Below are 17,500 nucleotides of genomic sequence, written 5' to 3'. Positions count from 1 at the left end.
GTCTGTGTCTGTGTCTGTGTCTGTGTCTGTGTCTGTGTCTGTGTCTGTGTCTGTGTCTGTGTCTGTGTCTGTGTGTGTACGTGCGCACGTGCAGTTGTGTGTGTGTGTGTGTGTGTGTGTGTGTGTGTGTGTGTGTGTGTGTGTGTGTGTGTGTGTGTGTGTGTGTGTGTGTGTGTGTGTGTGTGTGTGTGTGTGTGTGTGTGTGTGTGTGTGTGTGTGTGTGTGTGTGTGTGTGTGTGTGTGTGTGTGTGTGTGTGTGTGTGTGTGTGTGTGTGTGTGTGTGTGTGTGTGTGTGTGTGTGTGTGTGTGTGTGTGTGTGTGTGTGTGTGTGTGTGTGTGTGTGTGTGTGTGTGTGTGTGTGTGTGTGTGTGTGTGTGTGTGTGTGTGTGTGTGTGTGTGTGTGTGTGTGTGTGTGTGTGTGTGTGTGTGTGTGTGTGTGTGTGTGTGTGTGTGTGTGTGTGTGTGTGTGTGTGTGTGTGTGTGTGTGTGTGTGTGTGTGTGTGTGTGTGTGTGTGTGTGTGTGTGTGTGTGTGTGTGTGTGTGTGTGTGTGTGTGTGTGTGTGTGTGTGTGTGTGTGTGTGTGTGTGTGTGTGTGTGTGTGTGTGTGTGTGTGTGTGTGTGTGTGTGTGTGTGTGTGTGTGTGTGTGTGTGTGTGTGTGTGTGTGTGTGTGTGTGTGTGTGTGTGTGTGTGTGTGTGTGTGTGTGTGTGTGTGTGTGTGTGTGTGTGTGTGTGTGTGTGTGTGTGTGTGTGTGTGTGTGTGTGTGTGTGTGTGTGTGTGTGTGTGTGTGTGTGTGTGTGTGTGTGTGTGTGTGTGTGTGTGTGTGTGTGTGTGTGTGTGTGTGTGTGTGTGTGTGTGTGTGTGTGTGTGTGTGTGTGTGTGTGTGTGTGTGTGTGTGTGTGTGTGTGTGTGTGTGTGTGTGTGTGTGTGTGTGTGTGTGTGTGTGTGTGTGTGTGTGTGTGTGTGTGTGTGTGTGTGTGTGTGTGTGTGTGTGTGTGTGTGTGTGTGTGTGTGTGTGTGTGTGTGTGTGTGTGTGTGTGTGTGTGTGTGTGTGTGTGTGTGTGTGTGTGTGTGTGTGTGTGTGTGTGTGTGTGTGTGTGTGTGTGTGTGTGTGTGTGTGTGTGTGTGTGTGTGTGTGTGTGTGTGTGTGTGTGTGTGTGTGTGTGTGTGTGTGTGTGTGTGTGTGTGTGTGTGTGTGTGTGTGTGTGTGTGTGTGTGTGTGTGTGTGTGTGTGTGTGTGTGTGTGTGTGTGTGTGTGTGTGTGTGTGTGTGTGTGTGTGTGTGTGTGTGTGTGTGTGTGTGTGTGTGTGTGTGTGTGTGTGTGTGTGTGTGTGTGTGTGTGTGTGTGTGTGTGTGTGTGTGTGTGTGTGTGTGTGTGTGTGTGTGTGTGTGTGTGTGTGTGTGTGTGTGTGTGTGTGTGTGTGTGTGTGTGTGTGTGTGTGTGTGTGTGTGTGTGTGTGTGTGTGTGTGTGTGTGTGTGTGTGTGTGTGTGTGTGTGTGTGTGTGTGTGTGTGTGTGTGTGTGTGTGTGTGTGTGTGTGTGTGTGTGTGTGTGTGTGTGTGTGTGTGTGTGTGTGTGTGTGTGTGTGTGTGTGTGTGTGTGTGTGTGTGTGTGTGTGTGTGTGTGTGTGTGTTTATGCGTGCGTGCACATGGGCACGCAAATTCTTTTACTTAAATTTTCTGTTTATTTTAGTCTGACATTTTTTGTGTGGTCTTTTCATGTTAATTAATGCATTCGTAATTTGTTTAGGGTACGTAGGATTCTTTGAAGCACACAAACTGTTTGATTTGGGAATGGGCGTTACCAACAATAAATACATTGACCCGTCTAGCATCGATTACTGGTACTTTGGATACGAGCAGTGGCGCCTGGAAAATAGTAAGTTTATAGGTTCATTCTTAGAGAGTGTAGTAATCTTGTATTTAATTAATACAAATTTGTTTTCTGTAGATGTTCCATGGCCAAGTAGCGATGTGTTCTTTGTTGGAAATGTCAGTTTGTATGTCAACTCGTCTGATGGTATGCGGCATCAAAAAGATGTGTTGCTTGACTTGCAGAAAGGATTTGTCATGGTTAGCATATACAGCAGTATTAGTCACTTTGAGTACTGATTGCAGGGTCGTCATTTCCATGGTGGCAACCTTGCAAAACGTGGCAGGGGACCCCCAATAAGTGGCACTGACTCACTGATAGGGTGTGAACACCACATGCAATTAAACTGTTATTATTGCTTCTTTGAAAGTCATTATATCTCATATTTTTGAAGGGGTAATGGCCTGGAAGTCTGAAGCAACTTTAGGCTTGAGTGTCCAGCTGGTCGTTTACCCCAGGAGGAGAAAGACCTTTCTAGCCGGGTGTCTCCCTCTTTCTTCTCCTGGGGAAGACGACCGGCTGGATGCTTGGAGACTACAGGCTGGACGCTCATCCTCCCTCCTCCTGGGGGAGACAACCGTCTGGACACTCGAGCCTAAAGCAACTGCAGAACTGAGAACCGTATAGGTATACCAGTTTGGTAGAATCCAGAGTGGTGCATAGGTTTTCCTTGCAGTAATAATTGGCACCATGAATAATATTATATTAATAATGTTAGCGTAATGAGTGGCACCATTTGCTAAATTGGTGCCTTATTGCATTCCTGCGATCATAATACTCAGTAATGCCGAAGAATTTGGTTTTTACGAAAACTGGATAATTTCTCGTACTTTCTGTCTCACTTTGTCTTTATGCTTGCCACTACAGGCCACTCGATTGCTGGCTAACTACATTAAACTGGATAATACTGATGAGAAGGTGGATGCTATGGTCAGCCTGCGTGATACGGCTGCGTCAGTGCATTTGTATGACAGCGATCCATTTGCATACGCGGATAGCTTTCTCGACCACGACGGAGATCTTGTGATCCGCAAGGAGTTGCTTCGAAACATCGGTCTGGCCATGTTGGTCGTGTTCTTGCTCACTCTTGTACTCATCTCAAACATTTGGTCGTCTCTTCTTGTACTTGTATCTGTTGTGTTGACACTGGTACGTCTCACTCAGTTCCTATATCTGCCAGCTAGCAAGTTTGTCATTTTACCTTCATTTTGTAGGTGAATACTGCTGGCATGATGCACTTTTGGGGAGTCACTATAGACGCATTTTCTGGGATGATTTTGATTATGTCGATCGGTTTGGCTGTCGACTACTCGGCTCACATTGCGTACGGCTACCTAATTCCTCATGGATCCGCAAAGACAAGTGATGGTGAGAATCACACATGAGCATGCGCATGTACAGTTTTACAAATAGTTAATATTAAATGTATCTCTGTGTTTTCGGCTAATCACTGTGGTTTCAATGAGTATATATACTTTGTAGAACGTGCCATACTAACTCTGCGCACAATCGGAGCAGCAGTATTTAATGGAGGGACTTCTACATTTTTGGCCTTCATTCTGTTGGCAAATTCGCAATCTTACATGTTTCTCGTTTTCTTCAAAGTATGTATAATTATATTATCACAAACGAGTTCACGTCTGGTTTAAATGTTTTCAACTCATGTGATAGGTGTTCTTCTTCATCATCGTGTTTGGTCTGTACAATGCTTTGTGTCTTCTTCCCGTGGTTCTCAGCTTCATTGGCTCCTCACCGTATTCCTATTCTGTTCTGGATGGCCACAAATATTCTGATGGAACAATGGATGATGAGAAAGGTCGTGCAGGTGGTGAACCTGCCGACAAACCTATACAAATAAATGGCGATCAAAACGGGAGCAATGGTAGTGAGATGAAGGGACATGGTGGGTTTAACAACAAATTGGCTGCTTCTGTTAGTTATCATCCAAGTGAAGTAGGAGACGAAGTAATTGTGTGAATTCAGTTGTGGTCGTAGATAGTGTATACTAATATAGATCGGTATATGTTGGTAGTCAGTGCAGTAGCAGTCCAGATGTGATTTGGATACGTAGCTAGTAGACAGGGCATATGTCCATACAGGAGGACAATTTTGGGTAGAGATTTTGTGATGTAGTTGACTTTGGTGAGGCTTTAATAACCCTGTTTTTGAATTTAGTATATGTTTATTATCATTACTTTGCGTGTAATAGAGTGAACCAGTTGTAAGGAGTATATCTGGTGCTGTTATCATCTCAACGGTAGGGTTGTGAAACGTGGATGTTATATATATATGGCAGGCATATCAAAAGTGTAGACTGTTTTCACATGATGTGTTTATGCAAGTTTACTGGTATCAGATGGCCAGATTTGGTTCTTACTACTTAGTTAGAATCTGCAACAATATTGGTATTGAGCCATTCCTTCTATCCGTACGATTTCGTTGGTCAGCGCACTTCATTCATATGAATGATGACAGAATATATCATTGCCAAATTCTCTGCCCAAAAATATTTGTATTTCTTATTTAATTAACTTGCAACTGTCTGTTTGTTTTTGGGATGTCTATGTTTATGTGTGTGTTGACTGCTTGACTGACTGTGTATCAGTGTGGAAAATAATGGTAGGACATAGGAAAATGTCCCACCAAATGTGTTGTTTGTTTGACCAAATACTGCACCGGTATTGGTGACGTGTTTGGACAAAACATCCATTTTTATGCGTATATGATAGTGTAAACATTGTCTCTTAGCACGTCATGGCCTTTCCAATGGTGTAACTGTTAATTTCATGAACTTGGGTGCCTCCTAGCATGCTTTATCCAGAGAAAACCTCAGCTGCCTTTAACATCATTTCTCCCTTGGAAGTTGGTTGTAAAAAATTACATGCAAAATGGCTGCAGTAGGGGATTGAGGCACTTAATTATACATGTGACACCATACAAGAATGTCTTACTTAGGCTCAGAGCGTGTTCACACTTGGCCTAATCATGATTAGTTTGACATTAGTGCACTAACGCCACTCATTCACACTGGTCCTAATCATGATTAGTGTAACGCCATTCTAACGCCTAAAGAGTAGATTACAACCATATTAGTGGCGTTAGTGGTTACACATGACTTTAGCACATGAGGTAGTATACAAGGAGAGCATGCTGCCGATGTTTCTGATGTGGTGTTGTATGTGTAAACGTACAAACGCAGCAACAACATGGCGATGTATACGGAAGCACATGCAGATGTGTCCTCCTTGCCTGTGACAACTTCCTGCCCTCCCTGAAGGAACTGCCAGAGAAAGCAAACAAAATGTCTCCCTCTTCAAAACCTAAAGCAATGGAGTCGTCAAGACAATTCACAAGAAGTCTTGCTGGATATGACAGATGAAGACTATCAAGGCTAATTACACTCACGTGCCCATGTGACTTACTAATCAAACTTAGTGGTGTAAAGTCGCTTGGGCTAATGTTGGCCTAATCATAGTTAGTCCAGATGTTGGTGTAAACACGCTCTCAGTCTGTCCGAGCCAAAATAATTTCCTATTTTCCACGCTGGTGTAATGTATGTATTCTCTCATTTTGTGAGAGGCTGTATCTATTAGTATGAAGTGAAATCTATTATTTATTATTAATATTATTATTATTTTTATTATGAAACAGTAAGTACCACGAGTCCTAACTGGTTCATAGTTATATCTGTACGGATGTCAAGTCACACAGCAAATGTGTGATGTCATAAAGTTGATTGCATCATACTAGCTTGTAGCTTGTGCCCTCCTTCAGTCAAACTCTCGATTCGCCACTGGCCTACTACATGATCCCTAAATTAGCATAATTAGCCCTACATTGACGTACAAATGTAAGATTACTACTGGTATTTCAGCCACGCCCTTGGACAGTGCAAAAGCCTTTGCATGATTTTAGCTATTGGTGTATGAGACATTGCAATATTAACTAATTTATATTAATTAATAAATTTTTAGTGCCAGAAGTGCCTAGAGCTTGAGAGATGTTCATGGACAAATGTGGTGCATCCCAATGTTGCTGAAAAGCTCAAACATTATTGGAGTTTTGAATGAATTGACTACCTAAAGTCATGCATGGTCATATGACGGGAGATTAGTGTCAATATTACATAATGGTATACACTTTACAGTAGGATATACTATACTCTTACATTAGGGTATACTCTTAGGGTATAGTTTTTTACATTATTAGGGTGGGTGTACACTTTTACTTTTACATTAGGGTACATACTCATTTACATTAGGGCATACATTAGAGTATATACTCTTTTAAATTTGGGTATACTCTTTCACACTAAAAATTTAATTAATTAATTAATACATGACAGCTCTATCAAGTTTACAATTTAATGAATCAGTGGAGCACATCAGTGGTTAGCACATCAAATAATATAATTATCTTTGCACTCATCATTAGTAAGTGTGCAATTTTACCAAATGCCAACATGAGAATTGAACAATTTGAAAACATATACCCAAATATAAGAGTATACCCTACTGTAAAAGAGTATACCCTAATGTAAAAGAGTATACTCAATTGTATAAAAGTATACTCAATAATTATTGTATAAGAGTATACCCTAGTGTAAAAGTAAAAGAGTATACCCTAATGTAAAAGAGTATACCCAATTGTATAAGAGTATACTCAATAATTATTGTAAAAGAGTATACTCAATAACTATTGTATAAGAGTATACTCAATAATTATTGTAAAAGAGTATATTCAATAACTATTGTATAAGAGTATACTCAATAATTATTGTATAAGAGTATACTCAATAATTATTGTAAAAGAGTATACTCAATAACTATTGTATAAGAGTATACTCAATAATTATTGTAAAAGAGTATATTCAATAACTATTGTATAAGAGTATACTCAATAATTATTGTATAAGAGTTTACTCTAGTGTAGAAGTAAAAGAGTATACCCTAATGTAAAGATGTATCCTATAGTACCACTATACAATGTGACACTAATTTCCCGCCATAATCAATGACCAACGGCTTACTTCTGTTCAGCATATTAGCATGACTGTGCCGTTGCATTCGTCAATGTGCTAACTAACAAACTAATCAAATTACGAACTCGCAATTCAGAATTCACGACGTCAGCGATCGGGTATCCGAGGCCGATAGGAAACAATACGTCGGTGCGTCATTCGGTCACGCTCACCTCCCGCAAGTCACGCGTCTGATAGCTAATCGCAATGGCACAAGACGCCGACGATGAGCGGCGCTCGTTTTTAAACAAAGTCAGCAGTTGCATCGAGCATGCACTCGAGACATTCTTCTACAAGTGAGATAACTTCAACAAGTTTGCAGCTACCGACTTAGTATCGAATTACCTCAATTGTCATACATTTTGCTCAGGCTTGGCTCTGTCATTGGCTTGCATCCTGTCTGCACTGTTGTGGCCGTGCTGCTGGTTGCCGGGTCGCTCATGGTCGGTCTCTTGCGCTTCCAGCAGGAAAGTCGTCCCGAAGAGTTGTGGATTCCGACCAACGTCGACACCGTCGATCAGATGAACTTGGTTTACTATTACTTTCCTGTGGTTTCCCGCGACAGTTACTTGATCGTGACGTCTACAGAGAAGGGAAACGTTCTGACGCCGACTGCAATGCGAAAGGTAAATGAGACATATGTAACTAGCTAGGTAGGCATGCACACCTAGGTAAACAACAATGTAAGTAGAGGTCAACACTAGCCTATCTAATTACTTCCTAAAATGCATGCAGTTGTTTCTGATATTTACTGCTAGCGACGAATTGGCTGAGCAACGGCGCGTACTTGTCGTTTCGTAGTCTGTAGAGAGGTAGAGAAGTGTTTGTGCTTGTTCAGTTTCAAGTAGAAGCCACGCCTTTAGTATGTAACTACAAACTATGCACTAATGTGCCACTTCCGTGTAGTTACTCAGTGTGAATTGCAGTCCCGGATGCTCTGCCATCGTCGCGTGATTTGCATTTGCAGACTTCCCGGACATTTGCATTTGCAGCCACTGGATTTCCTGTATATTTGCATACAATATTGAATGCTAATACAGTCTACATGTAGTGGTGCCCTGCCCGCTGCTGACAGAGTTGTACAGAGCATGGAATCTAGAGTTTAGATGGAAACTATCATCAGTATGGGTTGGAAGTAGTAATGTGAGGTCTTCGTTGACATCTCAGTCGGGTTAGTGAAGGCTCCATGCCCAGTTCCTAGCTATATAGGCATGGGCAGGTGGGATGAGGTTATGATCACAGGAGGCCGTGTTGTTTATTTATGCAAGCGTGCATTTGCTTAAAATTAATTAATGTTATTAAATCATCTCATGATTTACACATTTGGGTGCCTTATCTGTCTTTCCTTTATTTGCATGCATAGGTATATTGTGTCTCTTATATTCATATACATACAGTTTGGATGTCCTATTTTTGATCGAACAATATGTACAACAGATGAGAAGGATGTATGTCAAACACTGCTGCATGGATCATAACAGTTTAATTGGATTTTGTTAGCAGTGGTCGATCATACAATTTTTTATTGATTTCTTACTACTCACTTGCAGACGATATCTGACAGATACTCGGAACAATCTAATTTTGAGAGTGCTAGCTATGTAACTGTGATTTTCTGAGTTGGTGCTTTTAATTTTATCTGTAGTGCAGTTTGAATTTTCTGTAGGTGTGAAGTACATTCAGGTTTATGTTGTGATTGGTAAGATATTGTTGCTTATGGATCAGCTAGCTCAAGGAATTGGACACGATCTCGAGGGTTCACTGATTTATTGCAGTCAGAGGACGTTAGATTAATTTATTACTTGTCAGTCTCAAAAAGGGATTGGAATGCAAAGATTAGTGTGGTTTAATTAATTTAAAGCATTAATGCACATCTTGGACAGATAGTATTGCATCTGCTGTAGTTTGCATACATTCTGCTATTGATGTGTCGTACACTACGGTCAGAATGCACAAGCAACAAGTAGATCTCACAATGTGTTTTCAGACCATCGCATGCCTTTTGTATGTATGCATGGCATTCTATACACTTAGTGGCTGTGGAATTTTTAGGATACACAGATTCTAAAGTAACTGCCGTTTGTTCTGGTTGCAGTTGTACGAATTACACGAGTCAATGGTCAGTATTGCATCAGTAGGAAGTCAATTTTATCAGAAGTACAACATTTCTTGGGATCACCTTTGCATCAGGTTATAATATATGGTGGTCTTTCATGGTGTTCTGAAGCACTGACGTGACTGATTCTGAATGCATTTGTTGGTAGGCGTAACCCAAGGCATTGTTGGATTTCCAGCATTTTGAGTCTGTGGGAGTTTGATAAAGAGAGAATTCATCGTCTGACAGAGAATGATATATTATCAGAACTGAACAAGAAGAACCTTACGGAGTAGGATTTTTGTCTCTGTGTGTATGTTTGCATGTGTCTAGTAATGCATACATTGTATGTTTTTTGGTTTTGTAATAATAATTACAACCTAGGAGAGAGTTAATTGACAGTGATTGATGTGTTGCCTGCTTCTACTGCAACTGAACAAATTCCAATTGTGATTGCATTAGTACCAGCTGTTTGTCTGTTTTCTTTGTGAGTGGTCCCCTAGTTGTTTGTATTGAACATCTTAGCAATTTTATTAATTTATGCATGAATGCTGGATGGCAATTAAGCTATGAACCTTGAATTTGTCTTATTGTGATGACAAATTGATAGCTCAACAGCATTTGTTACTCTTATTATTTAGTCTTGTACGAGTTGTATATTAATAACAATGACAAGAGCATGACAGTGTTCACTCGTACAGTGCAGTATATACTTGTAATGAAGTGATTTATCATTTGTATGGCAAAGATTTGAATCAGAAAATGTTATTAAGAAATCAATGATTTACCAAGTTTAATTAACAAGGTTAGAGATTATAGGCTATTAATTAATCTGGTTATATATGTAATACTAAATAACTTATTTTACTTGTTTTGCTTTGCTTAGCATGCATGTAGCTAAGTGTTGACTTTGTTATCTGAGTAGGTGTATTGTGTTTTGTCATTGGTGATAATTGTTTTTTGTGAAGCCCTTGGAACGGTGGCATGTTTATGATGAATCAACAAATAGGTGGTATCATCTATGGCAGAAACCATGAAATCATTGGTGCTAAAGCTCTGCAACTAGTTTACCGAATATATGGTAATGATACGCTCGACAAGACTATCGGTGACTGGGTGGATGGTCGTGGAAATGACTTTGATAGTGAAGTGAACAAACTTAGGCAAAAGAGGCATGATGGTTTTCATACATCTTTGAGCACAATATACGGAATAATTGAAGAGTCAAACAAAGCAGCTGAAAATGATTTTTCTATGTTGGCTGGTGGCTTTTTACTCATTGTTGTTTATCTTTGCATTAATCTGGGACGACTGACTCTTGTGAAGCACAAACTATGGCTTTCAATTGGTGGTGTTATCAGCACTGGTCTTGGTATTGCTGTCTCATTTGGTGTGTGCAGTGCGTTTGGACTGTTTTATGGTCCTGTGCATACTGTGCTGCCGTTTCTACTTCTTGGTGAGTTTTTATTGATTAACTCGGCATGGACTAACATGCAAGCAGTAGTGTGTTAATTACTTAAATAGAAACACACTACTTGTTTGACTGATTTAAGGTTTATTACTTGTAATTGGTGGTTTTTATTGTAGGTGTGGGAGTGGATGATATGTTTGTAATTTTGTCATCTTGGGAAAATTTGCCTGAGAAGATTCATAAGGAAAAGAGCATCAGTGAACGAATAGGGCTGACTCTGAAAGAAGCGGTAGGTTGGCTTTATATACTGTAATACTCGCTGGTACAGTGTAGGTTGGAGCGATTGTTAATTGCAGGTTCATGCATGTTAATTGCTTGTACATGCAATGATACACGTAGATGTTCATCATGATCCTACTGCTTGTACATGCAATGATACACGTTGATGTTCATTATTATCCTACTGCTCCTAATCTTTTCAAGACTAATTCTTTTCGAAACTTCAAAAATAATTTAGAATTTTTTTACGAATCTTAATTTTTTGAGGTCTTGATGTGCAATATTAGTCATTGTTTGATTTAATAATTTGTTTATTTATTCTTTCAAACTTATTCAGTTCTCTAAACATTCTAAAAACTTAGTTGGCATCTTGAGCTGCACACTTCTGTCTAGCGGCCATTCTTGATGATGTTTCATGTGCACGCACAAAAGCCAAAGCCCAGACAACCGACAATTTTGCAAGACCAGAATACTGCTTTTTTGGTGATTCTATTAATTTTCAAAGGCAAAATTTTTGAAAAGATTATTACTCAAACAACATTAGGAGCAGTAGGGCAATTAAAATGTTTGTCTAGGAATGTCATATTCACTTGGTGTACGTACGTAGCAATTGTTAAGCACTTAGCCATTACTTGACAAAATGACTGTTGGTCATATGGATGTCAGAGAAATGTGCCAACAAAGTGCTGTAGTTGTTATACATATGAGTGTTCTACTGTAAGTTATGCAAGGCCGTTGACCACAGGGTACTCGATCATAATGCTTGTTTAAAATAGTAGAAGTGCACAAGGAGATTAACATGGTATCTGGGAGGATAGTTGGTAGGCATTCTAAGTTTAGCGTAATTGATTGAGTTGACTGATGTACAATTAAAGCTCTTCAAATTACATTTAACTGATGCAGTCACTTTATCAACTTGTTCTTGTGTAGGGGGTGTCAGTGGCAGTTACGTCATTGACCGATATGGTAGCATTTCTTGTTGGAGCATCTACTGTGAGTCCATTGTAACAGCGTAACTTGGGTTCTCTCTTTTTCAGAAGCGTAGGCTATAGATGGTTGTGTTTAGGTTTTGCCGGCTCTGAAGTCGTTCTGTATTTTTGCTGGTGTGGGAGTCTTGTTCGATCTGATATTTCAAATCACCTTTTTTACAGCTCTTCTGGCTATTGATGGAATGAGGTAGAGATTGAACAATTTGTTTTCCGATGTAGGCATAGATGCTATAGCGTAACTAATGCATGCTTGTATACACAGACAACTATTTGCTGTTGCTACTGTCACTTTCGTGATATGGGCAGCAGTCTAGCCTGGTGAATGCATGGTCAGAGTTTATTTATAAATCTCTATTTGGGTTGTATTTGTGAATAAATTAAAGTAAGGGAGTCATCAAACTGATAAGAATCTATTTTCTTGTGTTGGATAATAGCAGGTTGTAATAGTGAGCTGCTGATGCAGTTTTCAAGTCATCAGAAAGCGTCATTGTGCTGTGCTGTATGTGTTACCTTTGTTATGTACGTAGTGGCCAGTACTGCAGTTGTGTAGTTGGGAGTCTACAGTGGCGTAGTTAGAGGTCTGCAGTTGCATAGATAGGAGTCTGCAGTTACGTAGTTAGGCGTGCTTTTGTTGGAGGACATGAATGAAATATATGTAATATGGCACGTCATTGCAACTGTTGGTATCATCTGCACACTGCATGCTGTAACTGTGAGTAAGCTTGTTTCATTGTTTTGTGGTTGTATACTAAGACAAAGGAATAAAATTTATTCACAACTGAATAATGTCAAAACATATCTTGTTTGTGCAATAAATTTGGCTTACTGGCTTTAGTATAGCTGTGTTACAGAGTTGATGCTCGACGTGATGCCTGCTTGTGTTGCAAGTTGTCTGACAATTATCAGGAAACGAAATGCTGTTGGACATGGTGGCCATTTCAATCTGGTTGGCTCAAGCGGTTCATAGGAGATGTGTATGCGCCGACACTAATGAAACTACCAGTCAAGGTTGGCGATTTATTCTTCGAACTGTTTTAAGAACTTGCCTTGTAACTGCACTGTTTGCTTACAGATTACAGTTATTGTGGTTGCTGTGGTGCTATTTGGTATCAGTACCTATGGTGTGACTTTGTTGGAACGAAAGTTTGATTTCAAGTGGTTTCTACCATCAGGATCTTACATTCTGGACTATTTTGAGAATGAAGACATGGTAATGTGGATAGTATGGTGTAGTTTTAAAAAAATTGTAATTGCATGTGCAATTAATGTGCTTGTCTTTAGTATTTCCCTATGGTTGGATCAAGAGTTGCAGTATATACTGGTGAGATTTGTCAATTATGATATTTGAATTTGAATTTTTTAAAAATTGTTTGACATTGTTTTAAAGTAGATATGGTCTGTATCTATATGAGTCGTGTAGCTCATTACATCTGCTAACATAACAGAAGTCAGTATGTCTAGCTATATCTACAGCCAATGTAGCAGTGTCAGTTGATACAAAAATTGTTGCTTAAATGAGACTGTTGTACCAGTCGAATGTCTATAGCCTCACTGCAACTGCTTGTTGCTCGTATGAAAGCTTTCAGGAACAGGTTTGATGTACTTAAACTGGCCAGGACGGTGTGTATTACTTTGCTTGGTGAACTTGTGATCCTCAAATATTTTGGAGCTGTCAGATGTACATGTATTTTCAAGCTTTTGTTGTACTTCTATGCATGTAACCACGTTTGCTGGAGTCTTTCCCTCTTCACTAGTCTCTAGTCTCTAGTCTAGTAGTCTTTCTCTAATTCTGACTTGTAACTGTGAATTTGTTTTAATCTTTCTCTGAATAAGTTGACTACAAATGGGTAACAATAAAGACAAAGATAAAAAAGTCTTAAAATTTTATGTTTACAGAGACAAGTCAAAGTGTAATATCATGTAAGATTTTGGTCATTTGTTTAGGGTATGTAGACTACGAACATCAAACCGACCAACTAAACGAGTTGGGGTTAATTATTCAAAGCAATGAATACATCGACTCGACTAGTGTCGATTACTGGTACTTTGGATATGAAAAATGGCGAAAGGAAAATTGTAAGTTTACAGTTTGAAAACGCGTCACTGATCTTACATTTGATAAGAAGCCTTTCTTGCAGCTGTTCCAAAACCGAGCGATCCGTTTAGTTTCTCTGCAGTCGTCGGTATGTATCTCAACACTTCCAATGGACGACGACATCAATCAGATGTGAAATTTAATGACGAGTATGGAGTTGTTATGGTTAGCATATAATTAAACACATCTGTGTGTGTTTACCGACTGCCTCTCACAGTCTGTGTCTCTTCTGTGCTCTGCAGGCCACTCGATTGATTGCCAATCACAGGAAACTTGTCGATACCGATGACAAAGTGAATGCTATGGTCAGCCTGCGTCGTGCAGCTGCATCAGTGGAGCTGACTCCGGAGAGGGCGTTTGTCTACGCGGATAGTTACCTCGATCTTGAAGCAGATCTTGTGATTCGTAACGAGCTGCTTCGAAACATTGGTCTGGCCATGGTGGGCGTGTTTTTCGTCACTCTCCTACTCATTGCAAACATTTGGTCGTCTCTTTTAGTTCTTGTTTGTGTCCTGCTGACATTGGTATGTAGCATGCAGTATACACATTTGATTTTTGCAGCTTTGCTATTGTTGTTTTCATAGGTCAATACTGCTGGTATGATGCATTTCTGGGGTTTGACAATAGACGTATTTACGGCGGTTATTTTGACCATGTCTATTGGTTTGGCTGTTGATTATTCAGCTCACGTTGCGCACGGCTATTTGGTTCCAAATGAATCCGCCAAGACAAGCAACGGTTAGAATCACGCATGACAGTACGCATGCGCACTGGCCCAATTTTAATTTTTAATTAGTTTGTTATTTTTAATTAATTCGTTATTATAATTATTTTTTTATTTTTAATTAATTTGTTATTTTAATTAATTTTTTATTTTTAATTAATTTTTTATGTGTCGTTATGCCCCTCCATAATGGGCAAGTGGGGTCTTTACCCCCATTTTGGCGCCCACCAACCCGGCAGGTGAGCCCAGCAGGGTATATGTTTCCGTGCAGTCTATACAGCGATCAATGACTAGCCAATTTGATATAGATTGCAGGCATTACGGTGACCGGTGAACATCGGGACAACATGCCTAGTGGATATCAATGACCACCAGGATAGCACTGAACGTCATCGTCAACAGACCATTTGCCAGACCACAGAAACTCCCCAACGACTGAAACGAGTCATAGTCTTATGGATAAAGCTAAAGAAACACGAGAAAGAAAGACAAGTTTCATAATTTACTGTCGTCACTGAGGTTTGAACCCCCAAACCATGGAGTGGTAGCCATTGTTGCTAACCACTAAGCCACGGCGGTGACTATTTTAATTAATTTTAATTTTAAATTAATTTTTATTTTTAATTAATTCGGTATTTTTAATTAATTTCTATTTTTGATTAATTTATAATTTTTAATTAATTTTATTTTTAATTAATTCGTTATTTTAATTAATTTGTTATTTTTATTTAATTAATGTAGCAGAATTACGTACAGTGGTTTATTAATGTGTGACTGCTGTGTCCATTTAGAACGTGCCATTATGGTTCTTCGTACGATTGGCACAGCCGTTTGGAATGGAGGATTTAGTACGTTCTTGGCGTTTGTCCTGTTGGCAAACTCTCAATCATACATGTTCAGCGCTTTTTTCAAAGTATCACAACAAATCAGTGCTACTTGCATGCTTTGCCCTCATTGAACTACCTCATATTCACTAGGTGTTTTTCCTAATCGTTTTGTTCGGACTGTTTCACGGCTTGTGTTTTCTTCCCGTTGTCCTCAGCCTCATTGGCTCCTCTCCGTATTCCTACTCTCTTCTGGACACGGACAACGGCCAGAATGTAAAACCAACCACAGCAGATGGTGAAGATGATGCTAAAGTTGATCCTGTGCATGGACATAGTGACTACAAACTAGAAGCGTCCTATTTTGCTACTTCAGTGTAACTGCGAGGCTGACAACAGGAATGGAAGCGGTCGTGTGAGCTCAGTGTTAGCTAAATATATTGCACTTAGCAGAGAAGAAGTATTCATCACATTTACACAAGTTCAGATGATAAATCAGACGCATTCTAATATGTGGGAACAAAGCTAGTGGAGACATTTCCTTGCATTTGCATGTTGTTTTGTTTTGAACTTGGAATTGATGTGGTTACTTAAAATTGTTTGTTGCCGTTTACATCATTTTGTATACTTGTTAGTATGCACACGCGTTTATTTTATAACATTTGAATCAATCGATTGGGAACAGTTGCACTGATGCAGTACTGACTTGTGACTGGTTTTATGTCAGAATTGGTAGTGACAGTTTGTAAGTAGGGGGTGGATAAGAATGCCCTGCGGGGAGTTGCTCATGTTACGCAGTGTTACCATTAAGACCCGTATTTGATACCGCATAGTTCTGTTCCGGTATCACAAAGACCCGTACACGGTATCAAATGCCTGTATGCGATACCAAATGCCCCGTACACGATACTCTAATGTATTAAAATTTGTCGATCGATGCATTGAGAGTGGCACAATTTATTGTGGATAGTGCACTCATTAGATCATCATGATCTAAAGCACTAGACAAGTTCTATAGCTTTTTGCGCACGCACAAATAGATTGGACGAATGTTAGACTTCGTTCGACGTCGACCTTATAGTCACTTGTGAAGACAAAATTTCCTGTCTCTATAGAGACAAAGCCTCTATGCGCTATGTGGAGGCTTAGAGGGCCAGTGCTACAATCCACCTGGAGCTTGGCCAGGCACAGGCTAATGGCGCAGCTCGGAGACTGGACACCAAGGCTCTGCTGTCACGCGCGCACACATGCACACACATGCAGGTCTAAATAATTTAATTGAATAATTGTTGTAAAATTTAATTAATTTTTAAGCACTTTGTTTGTTTAACAAAAAAGTTTTATACATTTTTGAATATATTTACGTTTTTTGCATCTTTTGGGTTCCATATAGTTGATATTTCTATTTAGAACATGATCATAACTTTAATATTCTTAGTTTTTAATTTTAAAACAAAAGCATAAACCTAAATATAATTATTAACATTTTAATTTATAAGTTAAAGATTGTGTTTATAAAAACATAAATTTGTAGAGTGTGTACAAGGTTGATATTAACTAATTAAAGACTTTCCAAAATTTAGTTCTAATGTCAACTTTGCTTGATCACAAGACGGACAGTATTGTGTATCTGCTACGCAAAACGCACCACGTGCTAGATTTCAAATGAGTACAATACACGTATTGTAAAATTATTTTAAAAAAGGTTTATATCACCACGTGACCAAGACAGGATTACGTCCAAATATGGTCAAAATGGGTGGGCTCTATATCGCTCTTGCGCATAACGGCATTTGTCTTTAGTGCGTTGCGTTACGATTAGCATGTACTACTGTGATAGTCCGCCACTTATTATCGACATTGGAACTGGATTTATGAAAGCTGATCTCGCCAACGAACAGTTGCCCGCTGTGACTGCGCGACGCAGTGGCATCGACGACGTTCTAATGCAGCAATTTTGTTTCTCAAAAGAAAACAAAGACAGCGAGCTGGCAGAACGACGCAAATCTGCTATGAGCGTCTATTCTCTGAAACAGGTACAGTACTGTACGTATAGGTCGAGACCACATACTTTAGAAAAAGTGTGATAGATTAGTCTAGATGTGACACTTTTGGCTCATCTGCTGGACTTCCGACTATCTCAGCCCAAATTTCCTCCGATAGTTTGCGTCAAAATTGCTTTAATGAGATA

General features: G+C 39.5%; 2 protein-coding genes across 2 annotated transcripts in view; both read left to right on the top strand.

Annotated features, from left to right (window-relative positions):
• The window catches only part of LOC134177088 (patched domain-containing protein 3-like), a 13,963-nt gene extending 9,585 nt beyond the window's left edge, over positions 1–4,378 (top strand). The window contains exons 13-18 of the mRNA XM_062643799.1: positions 1,750–1,878; positions 1,951–2,072; positions 2,740–3,021; positions 3,087–3,240; positions 3,355–3,476; positions 3,544–4,378. Of these exons, the coding sequence (XP_062499783.1) occupies positions 1,750–1,878; positions 1,951–2,072; positions 2,740–3,021; positions 3,087–3,240; positions 3,355–3,476; positions 3,544–3,849 (1,115 nt within the window). The 3' untranslated portion in view covers positions 3,850–4,378. The remainder of the gene's footprint in view (positions 1–1,749; positions 1,879–1,950; positions 2,073–2,739; positions 3,022–3,086; positions 3,241–3,354; positions 3,477–3,543) is intronic.
• Positions 4,379–6,716: 2,338 nt separating this feature from the next.
• LOC134176805 (patched domain-containing protein 3-like) lies at positions 6,717–15,991 on the top strand. Its single transcript, XM_062643467.1, has 17 exons — positions 6,717–7,188; positions 7,263–7,518; positions 8,988–9,082; positions 9,157–9,279; positions 9,956–10,443; positions 10,575–10,687; positions 11,608–11,670; positions 11,744–11,853; positions 12,518–12,674; positions 12,739–12,876; positions 12,948–12,987; positions 13,611–13,742; positions 13,805–13,926; positions 14,004–14,285; positions 14,346–14,499; positions 15,277–15,398; positions 15,463–15,991. Exons 1-17 carry the CDS (start codon positions 7,100–7,102, stop codon positions 15,688–15,690), a joined length of 2,712 nt encoding a protein of 903 aa, XP_062499451.1. The 5' UTR covers positions 6,717–7,099; the 3' UTR covers positions 15,691–15,991.
• The last annotated feature ends 1,509 nt before the right edge of the window (positions 15,992–17,500 follow it).

Source organism: Corticium candelabrum, chromosome 3 (genome assembly GCF_963422355.1).
Source record: "Corticium candelabrum chromosome 3, ooCorCand1.1, whole genome shotgun sequence".
Lineage (NCBI taxonomy): Eukaryota > Metazoa > Porifera > Homoscleromorpha > Homosclerophorida > Plakinidae > Corticium > Corticium candelabrum.
Note: the sequence above shows the minus strand (reverse complement) of the source record. Positions and strands in the feature narration are given on the sequence as shown.

Coding starts and splice junctions, on each gene's coding strand:
- LOC134176805 (XM_062643467.1), top strand. CDS start 7,100: ATGGCACAAGACGCCGACGATGAGCGGCGCTCGTTTTTAAACAAAGTC. Junction 10,688..11,607: donor GGCTGACTCTGAAAGAAGCG/GTAGGTTGGCTT, acceptor GTTCTTGTGTAG/GGGGTGTCAGTGGCAGTTAC. Junction 11,854..12,517: donor CTGGCTATTGATGGAATGAG/GTAGAGATTGAA, acceptor GCTGTGTTACAG/AGTTGATGCTCGACGTGATG.